Below are 22,068 nucleotides of genomic sequence, written 5' to 3'. Positions count from 1 at the left end.
CTAAAAATACCAGATTCCACCACGGAGGCGTTTACGGGGAATTGAATTTTATCAGGGTAGTTACGATACATGAACTTTTTATTTTTTTTCTTCCAAAAAGCTCAAAAGTGCAACTTGTGACCGGTACAGATAGATTGCTCATAATTAGGTCTATCATTGATAAAAATACCAGATTCCACCATGGAGGCGTTTACGGGGAATTGAATTTTATTAGGGTAGTTAGTTAAAAGTTCATGTATCGTAACTACCCTAATAAAATTCAATACCTCCTAAAGGCCTCCATGGTGGAATCTGGTTTTTTTATCAATGATAGACCTAATTATGAGCAATCTATCGGTACCGGTCACAAGTTGCACTTTTGAGTTTTTTTGGAAGAAAAAAAATAAAAAGTTCAAGTATCGTATCTACCCTAATAAAATTCAATTCCCCGTAAACGCCTCCATGGTGGAATCTAGTATTTTTATCAATGATAGACCTAATTATGAGCAATCTATCTATACCGGTCACAAGTTGCACTTTTGAGTTTTTTGGAAGAAAAAAATAAAAAGATCAAGTTCAGTAACTCAAACTACCCTAATATAGTATTTTGACAATCGATTCCTCCTAAAGGCTTCCATGGAGGAATGTGTTTATTTTACCAATTATAGACCTAATTAAGAGCAATCTAACAGTACCAGTCACAAGTTGCACTTTTGAGTTTTTTGGAAGAAAAAAATAAAAAGATCAAGTTCAGTAACTCAAACTACCCTAATATAGTATTTTGAAAATCGATTCCTCCTAAAGGCTTCCATGGAGGAATGTGTTTATTTTACTAATTATAGACCTAATTAAGAGCAATCTATCAGTATCGGTCACAAGTTGCACTTTTGAGTTTTTTTGGAGAAAAAAAATAAAAAGTTCAAGTATCGTAACTACCCTAATAAAATTCAATTCCCCGTAATCGCCTCCGTGTTGGAATCTGGTATTTTTATCAATGATAGACCCAATTATGAGCAATCTATCTGTACCGGTCACAAGTTGCAGTTATGAGTTTTTTGGAAGAAAAAAATAAAAAGATCAAGTTCAGTAACTCAAACTACCATAATATAATATTTTGACAATCGATTCCTCCTAAAGGCTTCCATGGAGGAATGTGTTTATTTTACCAATTATAGACCTAATTAAGAGCAATCTATCAGTACCGGTCACAAGTTGCACTTTTGAGTTTTTTGGAAGAAAGAAATATTTTTTGATCGATTGATGTGGAAATTGTTTGAGCCAAAATCATGTTTTACTACGTATAACTCAGAAACGGTAGGATATAGGAAAAAATGATTCAGGTACAACTTGTAGATAATTTTATGGCCTTTCAACTTTTCCTTGAAAGTTTTTCTCTTACATGTACCGTTTTTGAGATTTAAGCGAAAAATGAAAAAATGGACCCATTTTCCCCCTCCCCCCACTCCGGGGCTCCTCCTAGTGGCCCGGGGTTTTAGTATGTTTATTACCTAGGGACTCTTGACATGTTTCCGAAGAAACATCTTACGTTACTAACTCACGCACTCTAGAACTTTTTATTCAATGGACTAATTTTATACACAAAAATAAAACTTCGAATGGGATCACCACACAGTTACACTTAAATACGTATAAAAGAGTGTAACGTTTTTAAAATATTATAAAATATGCAAAACTATGTAAACGAAGCGTTACGTGTACAACGTGCGTCTACAATATTAACATTTTTAAATATAATTATTTCGCATAGATTTGTTTCTAAATTAGATATATGTATACAAATATAAAGTTTATTGACGCTCTCATATCCAAAAAATTAAACATAACATTTAATAGTAAACATATTACGCCCCTAAACCTGACGTATATTTATCGTGAGATGGACATAACTTCATAACAAACCCAACATATTTCATGATGCATATAGTGCTACGATCTAAAGAAATCGTGACACGCTTAAATAATAAATATTACAAGATATAATTTCAAGGATACATTTTATCTTCTATCTCTTGACTAAATATAATAAATTCAGTAGAAAAGTATGCAATTAAATGAATAATATACTCGAGTACCCATTTAAAATGACATTACATAATATTATGTTTTATTTACTATCCGTAAATATCTCTCACTATTGTCCTTTGTCCAAATTACCATTTGTTAATATTAATATTTAATTGCCAATATATTGACAAAATATGATATCATACTGTGTATTATATACTTACGTGTTAAGAGTTAAATTATATATAAAAAAAGTTTACATAAGTCTGAAAGTAAGATAGTGTCTATGTTTGGTTATGCAGACTTTGCACTTGTGTAAACGCACAAAACATTGTACGACGCTGAAATGTGCTTTATATATATAATTTATTAATTGTATAATAGCCTGAATTACATAATAGAGGCAACTCTTTCACTGGGTATCACGGAAGTAAAGCAATTTGGTAATTTGTACCAATATTTCAAAGATACTTCATACTCAGTCACAATATGTCGTATAACATATATACAAATTGACTGTTGTATACCTTTTGTTAAGTAATCAGACCAATAATTTTTCGACACTACCCACAAGGTCAAAACTTTATTAGAAAGGTTAGATATTTAAAGAACATCGTTACTTCACCAGACATATTGAAAAGTAGGAATAGTTTTTAGGCGACTATAAAAAATAGCAGATTTTAAAATAAAATAAAGTTTTTCAAAAATATAAGTAAAAAAAATATTTTATAGCTCCCAAAAGTAGCATCCAAAAAGGTTCATTTAAGGTGAAAATAAAGATTTTCATAAAGATTCAATATATGTATACCTATAGCTATAACAACCTGTATGTAGCTATGAGTCCACAATATACGACTAATATGGAGAAAGAAAAATATATCAATACATACAAATCTCAATGATAAATGTTATCGTTAGAAGTGTTAAAAATTAAAATGACCTTCGTACAGTTACAATTAATATTAAGTGTCCATCTTATTGACCGGAAATTCACAATTTTAAGAAAAACATATTTACAGACTGTAACAACTCTGGATATTCGTAAAGGAATACCTAGTTTTTAAGTATAATAAAAAATGAATTTATCAATATTATATCTTATATATAAAATTCTCGTGTCACAATGTTAGTCTGCATACTCCTCCGAAACGGGTGGACCGATTCTCATGAAATTTTCTGTGCATATCGGGTAAGTCTGAGAATCGGCCAACATCTATTTTTCATATGTACCACGGGCGAAGCCGGGGCGGACCGCTAGTAATAGTATAAATTTTACCTGTACCTATAATAATAATTAAGAACACATACCTACACGATTACGTATCTGTATGATTCAATTTTACATATAAAACGGTTAGTTTTATCTATATAAATATTCCATACATAACAAATTCAATAACAATCGAAAGGCAACTGAATAAAAACAAATTGAATAAACACAGTTGGTAATAACACTTCTTTCAACATACTATACCTACAGGAAAACATCTTCATTCTATAACTGATAATTTTAAATTTTAATATTTCAACAGGAAACTTGAAGAACCGAGCAATATACTAAGCAACCGCCATAATTTAAAAAATACAGAAATACATAGTATTCTCACAAGGCTAATTACCATTAAGTATATATTCATGAAACATTTGCTCCAACTATCTGTATCCATTTTAAAAATTCATTAGTCAGCTACTGCACATATACATACATGTACATCTTTGCCGAGCACTGAAGGGCGGTATTTTTACGGAACAAAGCCGCTAATTCATCATCAACACATTTCAAAATTGTCCACGAGAACCCAAAAGCCGCAGACATAATATGAAAAACATAATAATTTCGAAACGTGGTAACCGAGTCCCACCAGAAGACCAAACTCCGCAGACACGAAAAACAAAATTTCGAAAACATGGTCACTACTCACTGTCCAATGAGAGGACATCCTGTAGGCATAATTACTGACCCGTTAGGCCAGCTTTCGTTTCCAAGTACAGAGCAAAAGATCTTGCACCTGAGTGGACGCATTACACTTGATATATTCGCGGAAATCCCTAACGATGGTAGACCTTTCCTTGTAATTAAATATCTTGCAAATATATCATAGACTACATTAGTGTAAGGTATTAGGTAAGGCTGATTAGTATGATAGCCATAGCTCATAAGCCATTGGGCATACATATAATATCAGCTCCGAACGTGTTATATTTATACGGTTGAAGTCAATAACGAATTTTATTTTTCAAATTACATTAGACCTCTATCAAGCAATCAATTGTCTGAGCTTGTAAATTACCAATAGAAGGATTGTTAATGTATTGGAATGTAGATTAGAGGAGGAGAGTAGATTAGATCTAGTATTAGAGATCGATCAGTTATCGAAAATTAATGCTAAACCTAGTTAAGAGAAACATCATTAATTTCATCAAGTAAATTAATGTGAATAAATAACACAAGTAAGTTATAATAGTTAGGATCCTATTAAAATAAAGGATAGAAGACCTAAACACAATTGTTTGGCAATGTTTTCACGAGACCAACCAAACTTGTAACATCAACAATTAAACTAAACATCAACAATATCGCGTACAATAAACGCATTCTCAAAACAATCTTGATACTTTTAACTATTCAGTTATATTGTAAACCTTATCACAATGTAATAGAGATTACATACTAAATAGTTCATATTGAATAGTTCTAGATACAATGTGTTAATAGTTTCCGCAAACTGGGACATTTTCACATATCATTAGAACCCTTTAACGGAATTGGAAATCTTTTCACGTTAAAAAGGGTCAAAGAAAGTCCAACATGAAAACCACGACGAATTAATAGTTGAAATAATATAATTCGTAATTTATAACCTTAGTTGCGTTTAGATTGCAGCAATATTTAAATCGATAAATAATTTAGTGAAGGAATTTGCAAAAGAGCATTAATTTATTCATAAAGACGGCCTCGATCTTAGACTACCGGGTACTAAAATAATACTGTAATACATATGCTATACATTACCGTGCAATCATTATAAATGCTTTACGACTTCATGAATGCCAAACATACAATGTTTTTCTAAACTATTTCTCAAGTTCAACATGTGTCTTAAATTCATATAATATTCTTACGATAAACCATTACAAATCTAAATTTCACAGGAGTCACCAAATACGATACCATTACACTACATTGAATAAATTATTTAACCATGCATATTTCATTGTCCATGGACTCTGGACAATGGACTTCGGAGATACCAAATTACTCGTTAAATTGACATCGTCTTAATATATTTTGAGAATTATCAGATTCTCGGTAAGAAAAATAACCGATATCAGCTGTGTTGATTTTATTACATTTTTTGATGTATCTCCAAATCCTAGGATCCAATCGCGATGAAATATAGTAGGTAGGTACATGGTACCAGGGAGGGAGTTTCATCCTCTTTCGATAATCTGTCCTTTTTAATAAAGTAGAAAATATATTTTCGAATAGAAGATAAATATCAAAGCTATAATAAAAGCTATAGAATGACGAAATACAATAGCATAAGTGCAGTGGGTATTCCCGTGCAACTTCATTCAGTGCTGACGTCAGAGGAAATACTGGAAACCTCATGCAACACCACTCACAATGCATGAAAAGAATTCTTGTAGGAGTGAATAAATCTAGTAAAATATGCTTTGTATAGCGAGGAAAAAATTCAAAGATACCTTCATTTGGCACCAAAAGAAATAATGTTTTTATTATTTTGATACATGAAGAAGATTTTCTAAACGCATGTAAAAGACGCGACGTAGAAAACACTGGTCAAAAAATACATTACAATTATGAAGAAACCACAGATCTTTTTAATTGTTTTCTCTTTTATCTGTGCTACAAAATTTCAAGATTCTGTATTCACGGGAAGTACCCTGTTTGTAAGTTTGATTTTATCACAGCTTCAAAGTTCAATGGGTAAACGTAATTATCCCATATTTTAGTGCCAATTATAAGGCAGTACATACTGATACTGATACGTATAGTAGGTACACTATAACAACCCCATTTTATGCCTATATGGAAGCCGAATAATAAAACGACAATGGGCTTATAAATAGATAAAGTACTTCAAGTATTTTAAGCATACGATAGTCACTGAGTACTTGTAACTAGATAGCCTTGTTATTAGATGAAGCCAATGACTTACCTCGAAGTCTCAATAGCCGAAAGGATACGAAATTCAACCGTGAGATTTATCTTTTCATCATTTACTATTTATTAAAGTACTGGAGGTTCATTGTATGATTTTGAAGGAATATAGGAACTTATATGAATATTTTATCGTTTTCGTATTGCCAATTATTGCCATAGCCATTGGTAGGTATCACAAGATAACTACAGGAGTTACAGATTTAAATAAGATTTAAATAAGACTGCGTCGATTTTCAGAACACAAATAGGTACTTAACAAATTTTTAATCCACTGAAACTCATTGATTTCCACATATTTATACTATTTTAATGAGCTTCCTGTTCCTCTTTCTAGGGCTAAATCTTCCAGATTCTCAAAATTTATCAATAATATGCTGCAGTAAACTTATAACCTATCTGTACTTTTATGAATAAACTGATATAATATCTATTTATAATTTCAAACAATTAAAATCCTAACACCTAACTGATAACGGGCGCTCGTATCGTGACGAGACAAAACAAATGATGCGTATTACGAGACATTATCTGATTACTGCGTGCTGAATGAAATTACGGCACACAATGTAAAAATTAATTACATCTACGTAATTACTACGTGTTGCATTTCTCAAATCTGAATTAGTTTTCTATTTGTGACAGCTATTAGATTCGAGTCTGTGGTGTCAATGTCCGCTAATGATATTTGACAGTGTTAATTCTGTCGGTCAAATATTCGGAAATATGTGTTTGTTTAATTTTAATTAGATCCTAAAGCCTTTCTCTAATTTAAAACTGTGTTCAAATCCTTAAATAAGTGAAAGTGGTATTTTATGCTATGAATATACATGATATTTGAAGACTAAAAATTAAAAAATTTTTTTTTTTTTGGAAAAATGTTCCTAATCTGGTTCCCACGATGATTTTTGTTTAATTAAATGTAAATAGATACTGCCTCCTTCGGTACCCTCTATAGCTAAGTACGATAATGGTATTTTTTAAATTATTTTTTACGTTACACCCTTGTTAGTTGTTACACCAATTGTGCCTGTTTATACTATGTTAATTTCTACCTTATAAATGACATGAATAAGTGTTCTATTTTCGACTACACCTTTGAAATATTTGACCTATCACCTGCAAAGACGTAAAGTTAAAAATACACGAGTTCTTTGAGCTCAAACATTTATATGAAGACGTCATTTTCTTTTGTTGGTAAAGTATAGCGCATATCATTAAAGAAGACATGATACCTATTACCCATGCATTACGACTACGTAAAGAAAAACCATTTTTTTTTTAACTTTCCTGTTGGCGTTTTTCACATAAAATTATCTGTAAATGCAATTTTATCTTATAAATATTTCTTTAAATAGGAAGGGTTTAGTGGTTTATGATTCATCCTAGATTACATCGATTTTTGGAAAAATATTCCAAAAGATTTCTTTAACAGTCCAGAAGCGAAAACGTAAAATACGGACAACATAGACAGATACTTTAATATGAATATAATTAAAAGCTAAATTTAAATTTTCTCCATGAACCATGCCGAGCATGCCTACTTGCATTTTTAATTTAAATATTAAAAAAAATAATTATTCAGAAAACAAGAACGACTAAAAAATATAGTAAGAAATATCTTTTAATCAACGAAATGGTAATCCAATAAATCGTATAACTAGGCAAAAAATCATAACTGGTTGTTAACTGATTGGTGTTTATTGTTTGTTGTTAAATATTGAATTTATTTACGGTGACTTATTTGATTTTTTGATTCATTAGACATCAATGTTATTGAAATGAAAAAATATAATAAAAGGAAAATAATATAATGAATAAATCGCGTATAAAATCCGTTAAAAAATCTTTAATTTCATCAATGTTAGTGTTCGTTTTTTGCCAAGAGCATGATTACTTTCATGAGAATAGGACAACTAGGTTATTACCGCATTCCTTAACTATTATCTAGGTATAGTTTACACTTTGTATTGTTACCCCTTGATGGAACTGCATTTTATAGTAAAAATTATAAAAAAAACACACACTTCCACTTTTATTTAAAACTTTTTGTGTGTGTTTTTTTTTTGTAATAAAAATCTTAATAAAAGTGGATCTAATGAATTGTGTGTATCTTTAAAAAATCTTTACTAGGTATATTATCTAGATATAAAATATAAATCAATATAATTAATTAGGTTTACAATATAAACGCTAGCTTTAAACTAAAGACATACTAAACTATTTTAATTAATTACATTCGCACAACCTAGGTATATTCACGGTTAGGCGGTCTAAAAGTATGTTTTATGCCGGCAAAAAATAACTCGCAAACTTCTACAGTAAAACTTTTTGTTAGTTTTATTTTACCAGTTAAAATTACCGTTTACAATTTATAAACTTGTGTCGGTACTTAAAATTTTAACGTTCTGTAAGTATTTTTAAAAGCTTGAAACCCTCCAATTTTATCCCGTAAGAGTTACTTTAAATGCAAAATAAAAAAAATGCAGGCGATTTTACAGTCCTCTACTTAATAATTATTATTTCCTCGAAAATTAAGTTCTTTGCGATTTATAAATTTTATAACACATTGGAAAAAAATAAAACATACCCGAAAATACAGATTCAAAACACGACACACAAACACTGACACTTATTTGCAAAATTGGCGAGTAAATTGACAATTGTTTTTTTTTTTTATCGAAACGAGTGTCTGCGGCTACGGCACTTCGCTTTATGACGCGATCGCGATGTGTTGAACCGGCTTTAAGTTAAACGGACTGACTGACTCAGGTGTATGAATTTCTGTCATATCTCAGCTAATGATAATAGAATAGTATTGGGTTAGCCACAAATGCGGTCTGAAGGCAATGAACTAAATATCACAAGTGGAACATTATCGGGTAAGGTGGCACGGGCAGTCTTTAAGATTATGGTGCAAATTCTTGCTTCTATCTGCATATTTATGAGATAAAAACGTCTATGTTGAGATATCCATGATAATCATTATAATATTTAGTCTACCAAATCATATCACAGCAATAAAAAAATTATATTATGAATTTGTTTATATATTATGACTACTGCCATGTCATGCCTTAGCGATTAAACCAATTTGTACCTATGTCAATCAACATTTTAACGCGAAATCCACGGTTAGTCTTAAATTTTCGCAGCTTTTTTCACAGAAGCTATGAATTTATTTACAAAATAACCTTAATTTTACAGATTCTCACAATACCTAAGAAGGCTTGTTCTGTAAATAATCTTATATTATTACTAGCGGTCCGCCCCGGCTTCGCCCGTGGTACATATGAAAAATAGATGTTGGCCGATTCTCAGACTTACCCGATATGCACAGAAAATTTCATGAGAATCGGTCCACCCGTTTCGGAGGAGTATGCAGACTAACATTGTGACACGAGAATTTTATATATAAGACTAGCGGTCCGCCCCAGCTTCGCCCGTGGTACATATGAAAAATAGATGTTGGCCGATTCTCAGACTTACCCGATATGCACAGAAAATTTCATGAGAATCGGTCCACCCGTTTCGGAGGAGTATGCAGACTAACATTGTGACACGAGAATTTTATATATAAGAAGATATAATAGGTAAGATCATTTACATAATAGCAACAATAAAATAACATCGTCAAATTACTAAAACCTCAGGTTTGCACGTACATACATACTTGCATGTTGACATTCTCTTTGTACTTAGGTAAGTAATGATTTTTTTTTCATCTTTCCATATACCTAATTCAAAAGTAATTACCTACTTTGGAATTTTTGTAAAATTTCGTAAGTTTGGATACATCACAAATTACTACCAAACTATTTATACTCAGTAATAATATCAAGGTCTTGCAAAAAATAGAATGATACGGATCTTTTTAGCATCTCAAACTCTATGGTGCATGACTCAGCAGTATTGTAGGTATGTCATGTACAACAAGCATATATTTTCAGTTTCATACAAACATGATGAAACCTTGTGCAATTAATGTGCCTATAGCTATCTGAATAATAAAGGAACATGATTTTTATCTTCAGTCATTTTAATCTGCCATGTCATGGCGGTCATACCATTCATATCATTCTTTATTGGTGTGATTTGATTTACGACAGGAAGGAAATCTTAAGGCCTGAAACGGGTAGAATTCCCTTTTAATACCGAAAATTTTTACAGTGTGTTTATGAAATTGAAACACAGGGCATGGTTGTTTTAAATTTTGATTTCATATCCAAATGTCTTTTTAATAATTTTCATACGTACTTTTACTATGGTAGATTCGCGCCGGTCCCCCGATCCCACCTTGTAAATCACCTAGCAAGGTCGCTAGCCCCTATTAAGGCCTTAATATTTTCAATACTAAAAAAGATTATAAACATAACTTTTATCGCTTTTTACATGTTGTTACTATAAATTGATGCTTTTTGTAATTTTTCTTTTATCTGTGCTATAATACAAACTTTCAAGATTCTGTATTCACGGGAAGTACCCTGTTTGAAAGTTTGATTTTATCACAGCTTCAAAGTTCAATGGGTAAACGTAACTATTCCATATGAATTTCAGCTTTAAATTCACACATTCCTGAGAAAAATAGATTTCCTTTTTTAGGGTTCCGTAGCCAAAATGGCAAAAACGGAACCCTTATAGTTTCGTCATGTCCGTCTGTCCGTCTGTCCGTCTGTCCGTCTGTCACAGCCGATTTACTCGGAAACTATAAGTACTACAGTGATGAAATTTGATGGGAATATGTGTTGTATGAACCGCTACAAAAATATGACACTAAATAGTAAAAAAAAGAATTGGGGGTGGGGCCCCCCATACATGTAACTGAGGGATGAAATTTTTTTTTTCGATGTACATACCCGTGTGGGGTATCAATGGAAAGGTCTTTTAAAATGATATAAAGTTTTCTAAAAAACATTTTTCTTAAAGTGAACGGTTTTTGAGATATCAGCTCTCAAAGTCGTAAAAAGTATGTCCCCCCCCCTCTATTTTTATAACTACGGGGTATAAAATTCTAAAAAAAATAGAGGTGATGCATGCTAATTAACTCTTTCAACGATTTTTGGTTTGATCAAAGTATCTCTTATAGTTTTTGAGATAGGTTGATTTAACTGTAATTTATTATATTTGCTGCTACGGAACCCTTTGTGCGCGAGCCCGACTCGCACTTGGCCGGTTTTTTATATTTTAAGACCTGGAAAAGCGCAGTTTAATTTACGAATAAAAATAAATAAAAAAAAACAATTCCCGCTATATTTTCTAAACTTCATAGAAAAATGTAAATCTCATCATTCATGACATAAATCACTATCTACTAGCTATCTGACTAATAAATTTTCAATGTTATCAAAAGTAGCAAAAACGCTTTAATATTATTTTTAAACATGAATTTGCCACGCGATAGATACGCTATAATTTATCACTTTATTTAACTGCACGTGATTCAATGAAAACACACTATGTGACTAATTTGGGATCTTCAATATTTAAAATAAATGTAAAAGAAATGAAAAAACAGTCCACATAAAAAATGATCATATCACAGTGTTCGTAGTTTCAATACTCCACTGAAACGTTTTGATCGATTTACAGTATGAAATTTTTTTAGAATAAGTTGTTAACTAAATTTTTATGCCTTTGTGGTGAGGGTATCCTGACAGAACATCGGTTGCTGGATCAGCTAGTATTCTATGTAAACAAAATGCATAAAAGTCATTGCGCGAATCTAGTCGATGACGTATTAGTCATAGCTTTGCAAAATAATGCACTGTCATCTCTTCGAATGCACTTTTTCATTGATTAATGTGTTTTTCTAGTAACTATATAAACAATCTTGGTCTTGAAATAATAATATGCTATTAAAATTAATTAGTTGTTTTATAACGCAGTCTGCAGCTTCAGTTTATGATAAAAAATCAATGCATGACGAGACGTTTTCAGTAGGTACATATTTATTAAATCTTATTTCGTAAAAATATTTCTTTGTATAAAAATTGTGTTTTATTGCAATAGGACATCATTCAAAAATGCTACACAAAATAATTCGACGAAAATTGATGGCTAAGTACCTGATTTTGAGAATTTTTTTTACCTAATTATTTCAACAGAAATATTTATTCGTTCTATTATCGATTCGATGCAAATGTTTGCGGAAAATCAATTAAATTAAACAATCGGTTCAAACCAAGGAGATATTAATTATTAACATACTTACCGGTTTTATCCAGTCATAATATTCGACGCGCACCCCAAATGCAGCATATCGGAATGTTTTGATCTTTTAACCAGTAGTGGGTACCTGTAAAAAACATTATGTTCTTACTTAAAATCTAGGTATTTATAGTATAAGTTTTTTATTAGTTTTTTTTTTATAATTCCCCATAGTTTATTTCTATATTGAAACTGTAAAACTAGAACTTTACTGTGTTATAGAATAGAATAGAATAGATAACACTTTATTGTACAATGCAGAGGCGGCTCGCCCTAAGGAGCGCTGGTGCAGTGAACTCCCATAAATAATTATAATAAAATCATACTCCTTAATTTAATTATTAACATTAATTATTACTATTTAAAATCAATCGTAATCTTTAAAACTACTGTTAATACCAATGAATATATCCATCATTCCATCATCCCATACACCTGTATAATACCTACTGTATTATGTAACGCGCGAAGCGGTGCGCTCACGATTGCGCTCCAATGAAAAAAGATTTAGTACATTTCCTAATACGAAATCCAATAGGAGTGAAAGAGAGGGTTTTGCCAGAGCCCTGCGCGTGAAACAAAAGATTTTCTATGGAAAAGTAGCAAAATTCGGTGCGCCGCACCCGCAAACGTTGCCGGTTCGTTTTTACCGCCCGGCAGGACAGCGATTGCGACGTTGCCAGTTGCTACGTCTATAATATAAACAAACACTCGACTCTCGAGTCAACTTCAATGCACGCGCGCGATTCATGCAATTTTCTAATTAAAATTATAAAATACGTGTTGAAATAGCCTGTACTTATCAGTATTACTTGTGAGTGTTAAAATGAACAATAATTATAATGTGGCGTTCATTAAAAAGTGTGATAAAACGTTACAAATTCGACTTGAATGTAAAGCTAAGGGACCGCCACGGCCTGAACTTGATCTTACGCAAGGGCGGATCCAGCTTTAGTGCCAGGGGGGGGGTCACATAGACGTGGTCAATTTTCAAAAGCTATATTTTGGTAATTTAATTGATACGTAGATTTAAAAAAAATGGTCAAGTGCGAGTCGGATTGGCGAACCAAGAGTTCCGTACAAACATTTTTATATGTTTTAATATTAAATTTATGCTTTTTACGATTCTTCCTTTATCTGTGCTATAAGACGTAAGTTTCTATTAAATAAAGATTAAATATCAAGATTCTGTGTTCACGGGAAGTACCCTGTAGGTTTTGATTCCTGGCAACACTTTGTATGTTTTAGCAATTTTTCCTCCATCTGTGCTGACATTGCTTTTAACCAAATTTCAGAACTCTGTGTTCACAGGAAGTAGTACAATACCTATAGATTTTGATTCCCTTGCGATAATGTCGAAATTTGCGATAATTTACGGCATAAATGGCTGTATCTTTTTATTGCGTTGTTGGCTTATAAGTTTGATTTTTTCACAGCTATAAGGAACCGTAGATTTGAGTATTCGGTATGAATTTCAGATTGATACCTCCACGCGTTCCTGAGAAAAAGGGTCTTCACAGGCAGACAAACTTGAAAAATATGTATATATTTTTTGCAATTATTCCTGTATCTGTACTATAAGATGTTGCTTTGTACCGAATTTCAAGATTCTGAGTTTACGGAAAGTACCCTGTAGGTTTTGAGTTTTGATTCCCTTGCGAATGTCGAAATTTGCGAAATTTTTCGGCATTTACGGCTGTATCTTCTGATTCGTTGACATAGAAGTTTGATTTTATTATAGCGTAAAGGTATTTTAGACTTGAGTTTTTGGTATGAATATCAAGTTAATACATGTCAGCGTTCATGAGTAACAGGGTTGTAAGTTAAAATTTTTTTTAATTTTTTTTTTTATATTATAATCTAAGGAAAAATTCATGCTTTTCACAATTAGTAAACAAAGTCGTTGTCTCTGTGCCTATGTATGATTAAATCTTTCAAACTACGCAACGAATTTCGTTGCAGTTTTTTTATAGATAGAGTCATTCAAGAGGAATAGTACATATATAATTTATAAGGTTTTAGAGAAAGCGGGCGAAGCCGCGGGCGGTAAGCTAGTCTGCGCTATAAGACGTTTGATTGTACTAAATTTCATGACTCTGTGTACTCGGGAAATACCCTGTAGGTTTTGATTTCTTAGGGAATGTCGAAAAATTTTAGCAATTACAGCTGCATCTATTGATTGCGTTGGCTAAAACGTTTGAATTTTTCACAGCATCAAGGGACCGTAGACCGTAGGATTTCGACATTAGCAAGGGAATCAATACCTGCAGGGAGCACCCTGTCCCGTAAACACAGTCTTGAAATTGAGTAAAAAGTATCGTGTACAGATGTAGTAATAACTGCGAAAACCCTAATTATTTAATTAAATTAAATAAAAATATATTTTTAAATAATTTTAAACTTACAATCCCTTTACTCATGAACGTCTACATGTATTTAATTGATATTCACATCAGAACTCAGGTCTATAATAACTTAAATCTGTTATTTAATTCAAATTCTATGTCAACGCAATCTGAAGAAAAAGCAATTAGAGCCGCATATTCTGTAATTCGCAACTACTTGCAAGGGAATCATCAATCAAAACCTACAAGGTACTTCCCGTGAACACAGTCTTGAAATTTGGTTAAAAGCAACGACTTAAGCACTTACAAGCACATATAGAAAAAAATTCTTTAAACAAAATTGTAAGATACAACATAATGAAAAAATATGTTTGCTCGAAGTCCTCGGTGCGCGAGTCCGACGCACACTTGGCCGATTTTTTGTTGTAATTTGACTGTATTCTATAGTGTTCATTTGAAAAAAAATTTTGCTATTTTATGTCTTATCCACGAACTGGGATATTTCGATATTTGAGGTTTTGTGTGAAAAGTGTAACAGCAAAAGTTGTAGAAAAAAAAAGACGGGTTGATTATTAACGTTCAGCATGTTTGATATTTTGGAATGGTATCCGTCTTACGCATGAAATATAAGGGCTTAAAAAAAAAACATCCATCCGCTTTTTCGATCAGGCCACGTGCCCTGACGCGAGTTTAAGATTTTATACCCAACGCCGCTAAAGAAGTTTTCACTTCAAAAATTAATTACATACAACTTTACCATTACACTTTATTCCGCAGTTATGGTTTTTTTTTCAATCGGAAAACCGGTTATTTGTCCTTAAATTACGACCACAGGTCGACCCTAATAAACTTTTTCTATAATTTATGTTATACCTATTCTCTTCCGTTACCGTTTGTAATTGATTTCATTGTTCTATATTACTTTTATGTCTCAAAATTCAATAAAAACATCATATTGAACAGTATTAATTTGTTAATTTAAAAAAGTTAATATTAAATTAGTGGTCCACTTAGGTCGTGGACCTAGCCCAGGGGGGGGTCATGACCCCGTGACCCCCCTCCTGGATCCGCGCTTGATCTTACGCAAAAATGTACGACAAAAACGAAAACATATACGCGTGTGTTTAAATCTGAACAATATGTAAAAAAAACCGTGGTTGTGTGGTTGTGATGAAAGCAACAACAGATAATTTACGAATGTCTTGTCGCTTTAAGTTATAGATATTTTTGCACACCAAAAAGAAAGACGTATGTAGGTATTTCCTTTATAAGTAATTTTTTTGATAAATGTACTGCTTTACACCATGTATTTTCAGTGTTTTATTTCAAGTGAACACCCATAAAATTTTGTCACGAGCCGCCTCTGGTACAATGCACACATAAACAACATTTACAGAAACGATACGTAACTTAAAATAAATGCCTTATCGCTTAAAAGCGATGTTATCCCTATGAAAAACTGAAATTTTGTCTGTTTGACTGCTTTCACTGAATGAAATTAATTGGTAGTCTCGGTGGTGGAAAACACGTAACAAAGGCAATCATTGTGGCAATCATTTTCCAAAAGGGAAACAACTTGCAAGACAAGGCAAGACTTACATTCAAGTTTTATTTTAATATTTTGTGAAATCATAGCTTTAATTTCCAGAAACGGAGATATCACTACATAGTATAAAACAAAGTCTCTTTCTCTGTCCCTATTTCCCTATGTCCCTTTGTATGCTTAAATCTTTAAAACTACGCAACGGATTTTGATGCGGTTTTTTTTAATAGATAGAGTGATTCAAGAGGAAGGTTTTAGTATATAATTTATTAGGTTTTAGAGAAAGCGGGCGAAGCCGCGGGCGGTAAGCTAGTAGGTAATAATTAAAAGCTGTATTTATTTACCTTATTTTATATGCCCAAACCTAAACCCGGGAGCAAACTGAGCTGATATTATATTATGACTGATAGTGCAATAGATTCACAAGACCCTACCAGATTGCTTTCTATTCAATCTAGGCTCCACTGTCCACATAACCAGAGGAAGTTATTTGCGAGAAGTAGCCTGTTATCCCATTAAACCATAGATTAGAGAGTATATACACAATTGGACAATTGTACTTGTTTAAGAGATACTATTTACTATTCCACATGAACCACTCGAGTAGACATCTACTTCCCATTCTAACCAATTGATTTTGGGTTAGGTAGAGGGGGAATAAGTTATATCAATAAAAGAAAAATATGGTTTAAGAATGAATAAGTGGTTCTTACTTCTTGCAGCACTAGGGAAAATTCTCGCAAAGTAGAAGTAAGGCAATAACTTGTGTAAAGCAATTTTTTGGTAATGCCATAACTAGTTGCAAATCCAAAGTACAAAATTGTAGGAGAAATAATAATTAAAATATGGGGACAATTATATCTGCTTTTCATGTACTTGTTTCAATCATTTTCAAGACTATATGGCACTTAAGGGAATACGCTAATCTGTTATTGAGATCAGCTTATAATTTGTACAGATGGACTTATTTAGGTCATTCTGGTTATTGATTCTAGAACTCTTTAGACAAGGTCAATCTGCCTTGTTTGTGCCAATATTAAACAATAACACTGGTTGATCTTTTGTGCAATTACATGTCCTGCATAGTAGAGTATAGCTGTTATAGTATACTATTATATAGATTATAGCTATTATAGTATAGTGCCTCATTGGTCTTGTGGATAAAATTTTCAATAACTGAGGTTCCAAATTCGAATCTTGGGTCAGATATAATTTTTTTTTAATTTTACTTATAAACATAATTCAGGAAGGTGATGTTTTAATATAATCATCACTCATGTCACTCATAGCAAGTTATGCTGTTGATCTTGCATCTGGTCCAATACAGAAAATATAACAGAATAAACCAGCTTAATGACAAATTATAACTTTGTTTTGAATATTTACTTATTCAGATTTAAAAGGCAAAGCACTTGTCAATGACTCAGTTCTCAATATTAATTAGATTTTCAAAACCTTTCATCAACAAAATAAAGTTCGATGAACTTTCATAAGTTAAATGTTATTGTCCTTGAACTAAATAGTTCAGTGGAAATATTCTGTATTAATAAACGCATGGGAATTATGATTTTTGTGGGCCACCACACATACAATGCCATTACAAAATGATCACGTTTAATTGAATGCTGATACGCAATTAGAGTGACCCAATTCAAATAGTGAACTATGTAAATTTACTGTTTAATATACTTTCATACTCTCATAATGAATATTCATACAACTAAACCACTACATTGCCACGTGATTTTAAAACAAAAAAAATACTGAATCATTCAATTTTAGTCAAAGAATAGTGAATTGTAATTTCTAATTATAATATCTAAATACTTGCAGACATTTTTAAGTTGTCAAACTATGTTATGAAATATTAAGGGGATCAGTATGCTAAATACAATTTCCTATTTGGTCTAATGATTAAAATTTGTCTGTATACAATAATTTTATGTCTTTGGTCATGTCAGTCAAGATGGTGATGGAATAGAGAGGACACCAACTCTACTTTCGCTCATGCTAATGCTATAATCAATATCAACTGCACATTTGGATAGTATAAACTAGGATAGTGCTCCAGGACTAATATTGGCCATGAGTATTATCTATATTCATGAGTAGAAAAGTTGTGAATACTACTTTTATATATCATGTCAGATTTTAGACAGATCCACCAGTTAACGCCCCCCAATATTATTATTTTTAAAGCATCTAAAGACATCTTATGTCAAGGCATCTCATACCTAGTTTTCTATATAAATTAAAAGTGTATTCATTTATGATTTGTCTAAATACGTATACGTACCATAGTTCAGCTAATTGTTATCGATTGAAGAATAACATGATTCCTTATTTAATAATTCTGAGGAACATCCAAATACAGCCGAGCATATTGATTGCAATATTAATTCGATGTAAACAATGAACACTTTTTAATCCATGTTATTGTTTGGGACGGAATAAATGTATTTATTTTTCTAAATATCATTTTCCGGTTCCAGTTTACATAAAATAGAAGACACTTTTTTTCTTTTCTTTGACATTAACAAACTGTCAAATGTCAATTGTCATTAGTGTTATCAGAGTAAAAAAAGTTTGTTTTTTGTTCCGTGAAAAAAAAGACTATATAAATAATACCCATTTTTTCATTCAATTCATGACATTTCAAGTAAAATCACATTATAATGTCTTTTTAATGATTATAAAAAAATCTAACGTTTCTTTTATTCTAAAATATCAAAATTAATATAATTCTAGAATCTAAATTACTCGATTGAAACTACAAGAAACACTCAAAATCATTTTATTTGTGAAAAACATTAGTAAAAAAATCAGATCATCTTTTGTACATCTATAAAAAAAGTTATCCTTAATCAGATCTAGGTCTTTTCTTTGCTTTCTTTTCCTTATTGATTTTATAAGCTGCAGACATCTTCTGTAAGTTCTCTTTATGTATCTTATCATGATCAACTATTCTTTTTGGATAATCCACTCCAATTATACATCCTGCAGCAGTTTGTACAGACTTAGGTGCTTTCCAGGGCTCATAAATATATTCAGTAGGGTATTTCTTCAGCTCAGGTACATATTTACGAATATACAAACCTTCTTTATCAGTTTTCTTACCAAATGCAACAGGACTGTACACTCGGAAGAATTTATAAAAGAAGGCAGAAGCGGATAGCCACATCCAATTACCAGCATTTAAAGACCAATCATAATCCAGCAACAGATCTTCAAAAACCTTAGCTCCTTCTTCCCAAGAGACCCATAAATCTCCTCTAGTTAAAAAGCAAGCTACCATGTGCCTTGCCAAATGGTGTATCCACCCTTCTTGCCTTAACTGGCGCATGATAGCATCAACAAATGGATAACCAGTTCTGCCTTCTGCCCAAGCCTGTAAGTACTCATCATTTTTCTTCCAAGGTATCTGTGTACAGACAGCATTACCAACCATCTTATCAAAATTTTCTGTACCTGTACCAGCAACATAATAAAACTCTCTCCACATCAATTGTCCCAAGAGTGAAACTGGGGGCTCACTATGCCTACTACCACTTTCCACTTGTTTTAGTTTGTGATAAAAAAGTTTGGCTGATAAGCAACCATGACTTAAATAAGGACTTAATACTGTTGTACTTGGCTCTATACTGTTTGGAGAAGTGTTTGGCTTTTCAAATGCACATACCCATTGCTTCTTAGCCATATACACATCAAGTCTCTTAAGAGCTTCTGTTTCACCACCAGGATATTTACACTCTGATACAGTAGACTCATCCAAACCCATTTCTGACAAACTTGGTACATCATAATCTTTAGAATCAAAGTCTGTAGGCTTACAATTATCTGATACTTGCTTTGTGATTTCAATAGTTTCCTTCACCTGAACATCTTTAACCAATGAGAGAAACTTTTGGTATGTCATTGGAACATTTCCATTGTTTTTCTTTAAGGCACTATTACAATCATAAACTGTGTGCTGAACTCTTTTAACAATAAATATGTTATTCTCTTCACAATATTTCTCAACAATTTCATCCTGTGATACATAAACTGGATCAATATCAACTTGTGAAGTTAAGTATTTCACATCCCATTTCTTTAAAACTTCCAGTAGACATTGAGTTCTCTTTCCTTTGATTATGTATAAGCGAGTGTTTAATTTTCTTAAATTTGTATCCAAGTCTTGAAGACTCTGAATTAAAAATCGTAGTCTGTTTCCACGTATTTGATCTTTGATTTCTGAGTCAATTATGAATATGGGCCTTAAAATGTGTTTTCTATTCTCAGCCTGAAACACAAAGTCATTCATGAAGTACCTTATTAGCGTACCTACATCTATGTAATATTTATAGAACTTGAGAAAAAAATAAGAATTCACCTCGTTAATTGCATTGCGCAATGCAAGATTATCGTGTAAACGCAAATCCAATCGGAACCAGTGAACAACTGAAGGAATAGTCGACATAGTTTGCAAATATTTTATCATACATAGGACCTAAATTGTTTGAGAATTTCACTACATAGTATAAAACAAAGTCGCTTTCCCTGTCCCTATGTCCCTATGTCCCTATGTCCCTTTGTACGCTTAAATCTTTGAAACTACGCAACGGATTTTGATGCGGTTTTTTTTAATAGATAGAGTGATTCAAGAGGAAGGTTTATATGTATAATAAGATCCATTAAGTAGTGGAGAAGTACTGTTATTTTTGAGGTTTCTAATGTGATGTCGTAAAAAATTACATTTATTCCGCTTACATTGCAAACGCAGGCTGAACCCTACGAGTTTTATCAAAATAATGTACTAAGTATTATACACATTGAAAAGGTCTACAGAAAACTCCGCGATGGTATATGTCTATCTCTTATGGATAACCCACAATAACTTTTTTTTGTCATTTACTTTTTACGACAAATAATGGCTAATTTTCGAAGCGATTTTAACCAATACAGCATTAATCCTTAAGCAATTAAATACCATGGATACATTGTTCATTTAATATAGATCTATATGGCCCTTTACACCGCATGATTTAAGTGAATATTTTCGAAGATATTACAGATTTAAAAATTGCGGGACGTAGCGTTTGCGGCCGCCCGGCTATGTATTTTATACCCGTGCGAATTGCGATGCCGGAGCGGGCCGCTATATTTTTATACCTATACAACGTTCACAATTTTTCTGTAGTGTATTTAGTATCAGCATTGCACCCGTGCGAAGCCGGGGCGGGTCGCTAGTAATTAATAAAAGATTGTAGTAAAGATACAAATAACGGAAACTCAATGCAAATGTTTTGAATTTAAACTTTTCTTTTTCGCGCACACAACAGAGGAGCAACAGAGCATGCCACAGAGCAAGTAATATAGTAGAGCATGCGATTTTTACTGTCAAATGTCAATGTCAATTGAGATTTGACAATTTACAATCCGTACCAAGAATTATTTATTTTGTCTGTACCCATCTGTACCACAGTCTGCATCACAGATCTAACAACTATATAGATTTGCAATGATATGGTGAAAAGAGCTACGCCCCGTTTTCCAATTACAGAGCATAATGCGACTCAGTGCCGCACAATGCCGAATTATGCTGATGCTTAATTGGAACGTGAAACGCACCAGCAGGTTGCGCTAAAAAGTTAAGTTCAGTGTTGAAAAAAAAATATTCATAGAGTTAGCAATAACCTCATTTATTTAATGTGTAAATAAAGTGGTATACATAATAATTGGTTGAAAAATATTTACGGTTATTTTAAGTAATTTGGATTTTGATTTTTTCATTAACATTTTTT

At 32.2% G+C, this 22,068-nt stretch overlaps 2 protein-coding genes across 4 annotated transcripts in view; both read right to left on the bottom strand.

Moving 5' to 3' along the window:
* Nucleotides 1-18,793, bottom strand: part of Ctns (lysosomal cystine transporter cystinosin) — a 38,506-nt gene extending 19,713 nt beyond the window's left edge. Inside the window, exons 1-2 of one of the 3 annotated variants that reach the window (XM_089700577.1) lie at nucleotides 18,582-18,793; nucleotides 12,402-12,485 (exon numbers count right to left, since the gene is read on the bottom strand). The gene's annotated coding sequence lies outside the window, so the exon portion shown is untranslated. Of the gene's footprint in view, nucleotides 1-8,780; nucleotides 8,941-12,401; nucleotides 12,486-18,581 lie in introns of those variants that run through there. The other 2 variants (XM_089700576.1, XM_089700578.1) reach the window with 2 other exon arrangements.
* Nucleotides 18,794-19,063: 270 nt separating this feature from the next.
* Nucleotides 19,064-21,608, bottom strand: phr6-4 ((6-4)-photolyase). Its single transcript, XM_089700530.1, has 3 exons — nucleotides 21,516-21,608; nucleotides 20,658-20,793; nucleotides 19,064-20,567 (listed from the first exon to the last, which is right to left on the bottom strand). Exons 2-3 carry the CDS (start codon nucleotides 20,763-20,765, stop codon nucleotides 19,146-19,148), a joined length of 1,530 nt encoding a protein of 509 aa, XP_089556656.1. The 5' UTR covers nucleotides 20,766-20,793; nucleotides 21,516-21,608; the 3' UTR covers nucleotides 19,064-19,145.
* Between the last annotated feature and the right edge of the window lie 460 nt (nucleotides 21,609-22,068).

This window comes from Colias philodice, chromosome 11 (assembly GCF_061535455.1).
Source record: "Colias philodice isolate Cphi_HAF_F1 chromosome 11, ilColPhil1 Martin Lab GWU primary, whole genome shotgun sequence".
Lineage (NCBI taxonomy): Eukaryota > Metazoa > Arthropoda > Insecta > Lepidoptera > Pieridae > Colias > Colias philodice.
Note: the sequence above shows the minus strand (reverse complement) of the source record. Positions and strands in the feature narration are given on the sequence as shown.

What these genes read in the sequence shown, in the direction of transcription:
- phr6-4 (XM_089700530.1), bottom strand. Translation starts at nt 20,765, where the DNA reads ATGATAAAATATTTGCAAACTATGTCGACTATTCCTTCAGTTGTTCAC. An exon ending in TGCGCAATGCAATTAACGAG is followed by an intron (nt 20,568 to 20,657) that starts GTGAATTCTTAT and finishes TTTGTGTTTCAG; the next exon opens with GCTGAGAATAGAAAACACAT.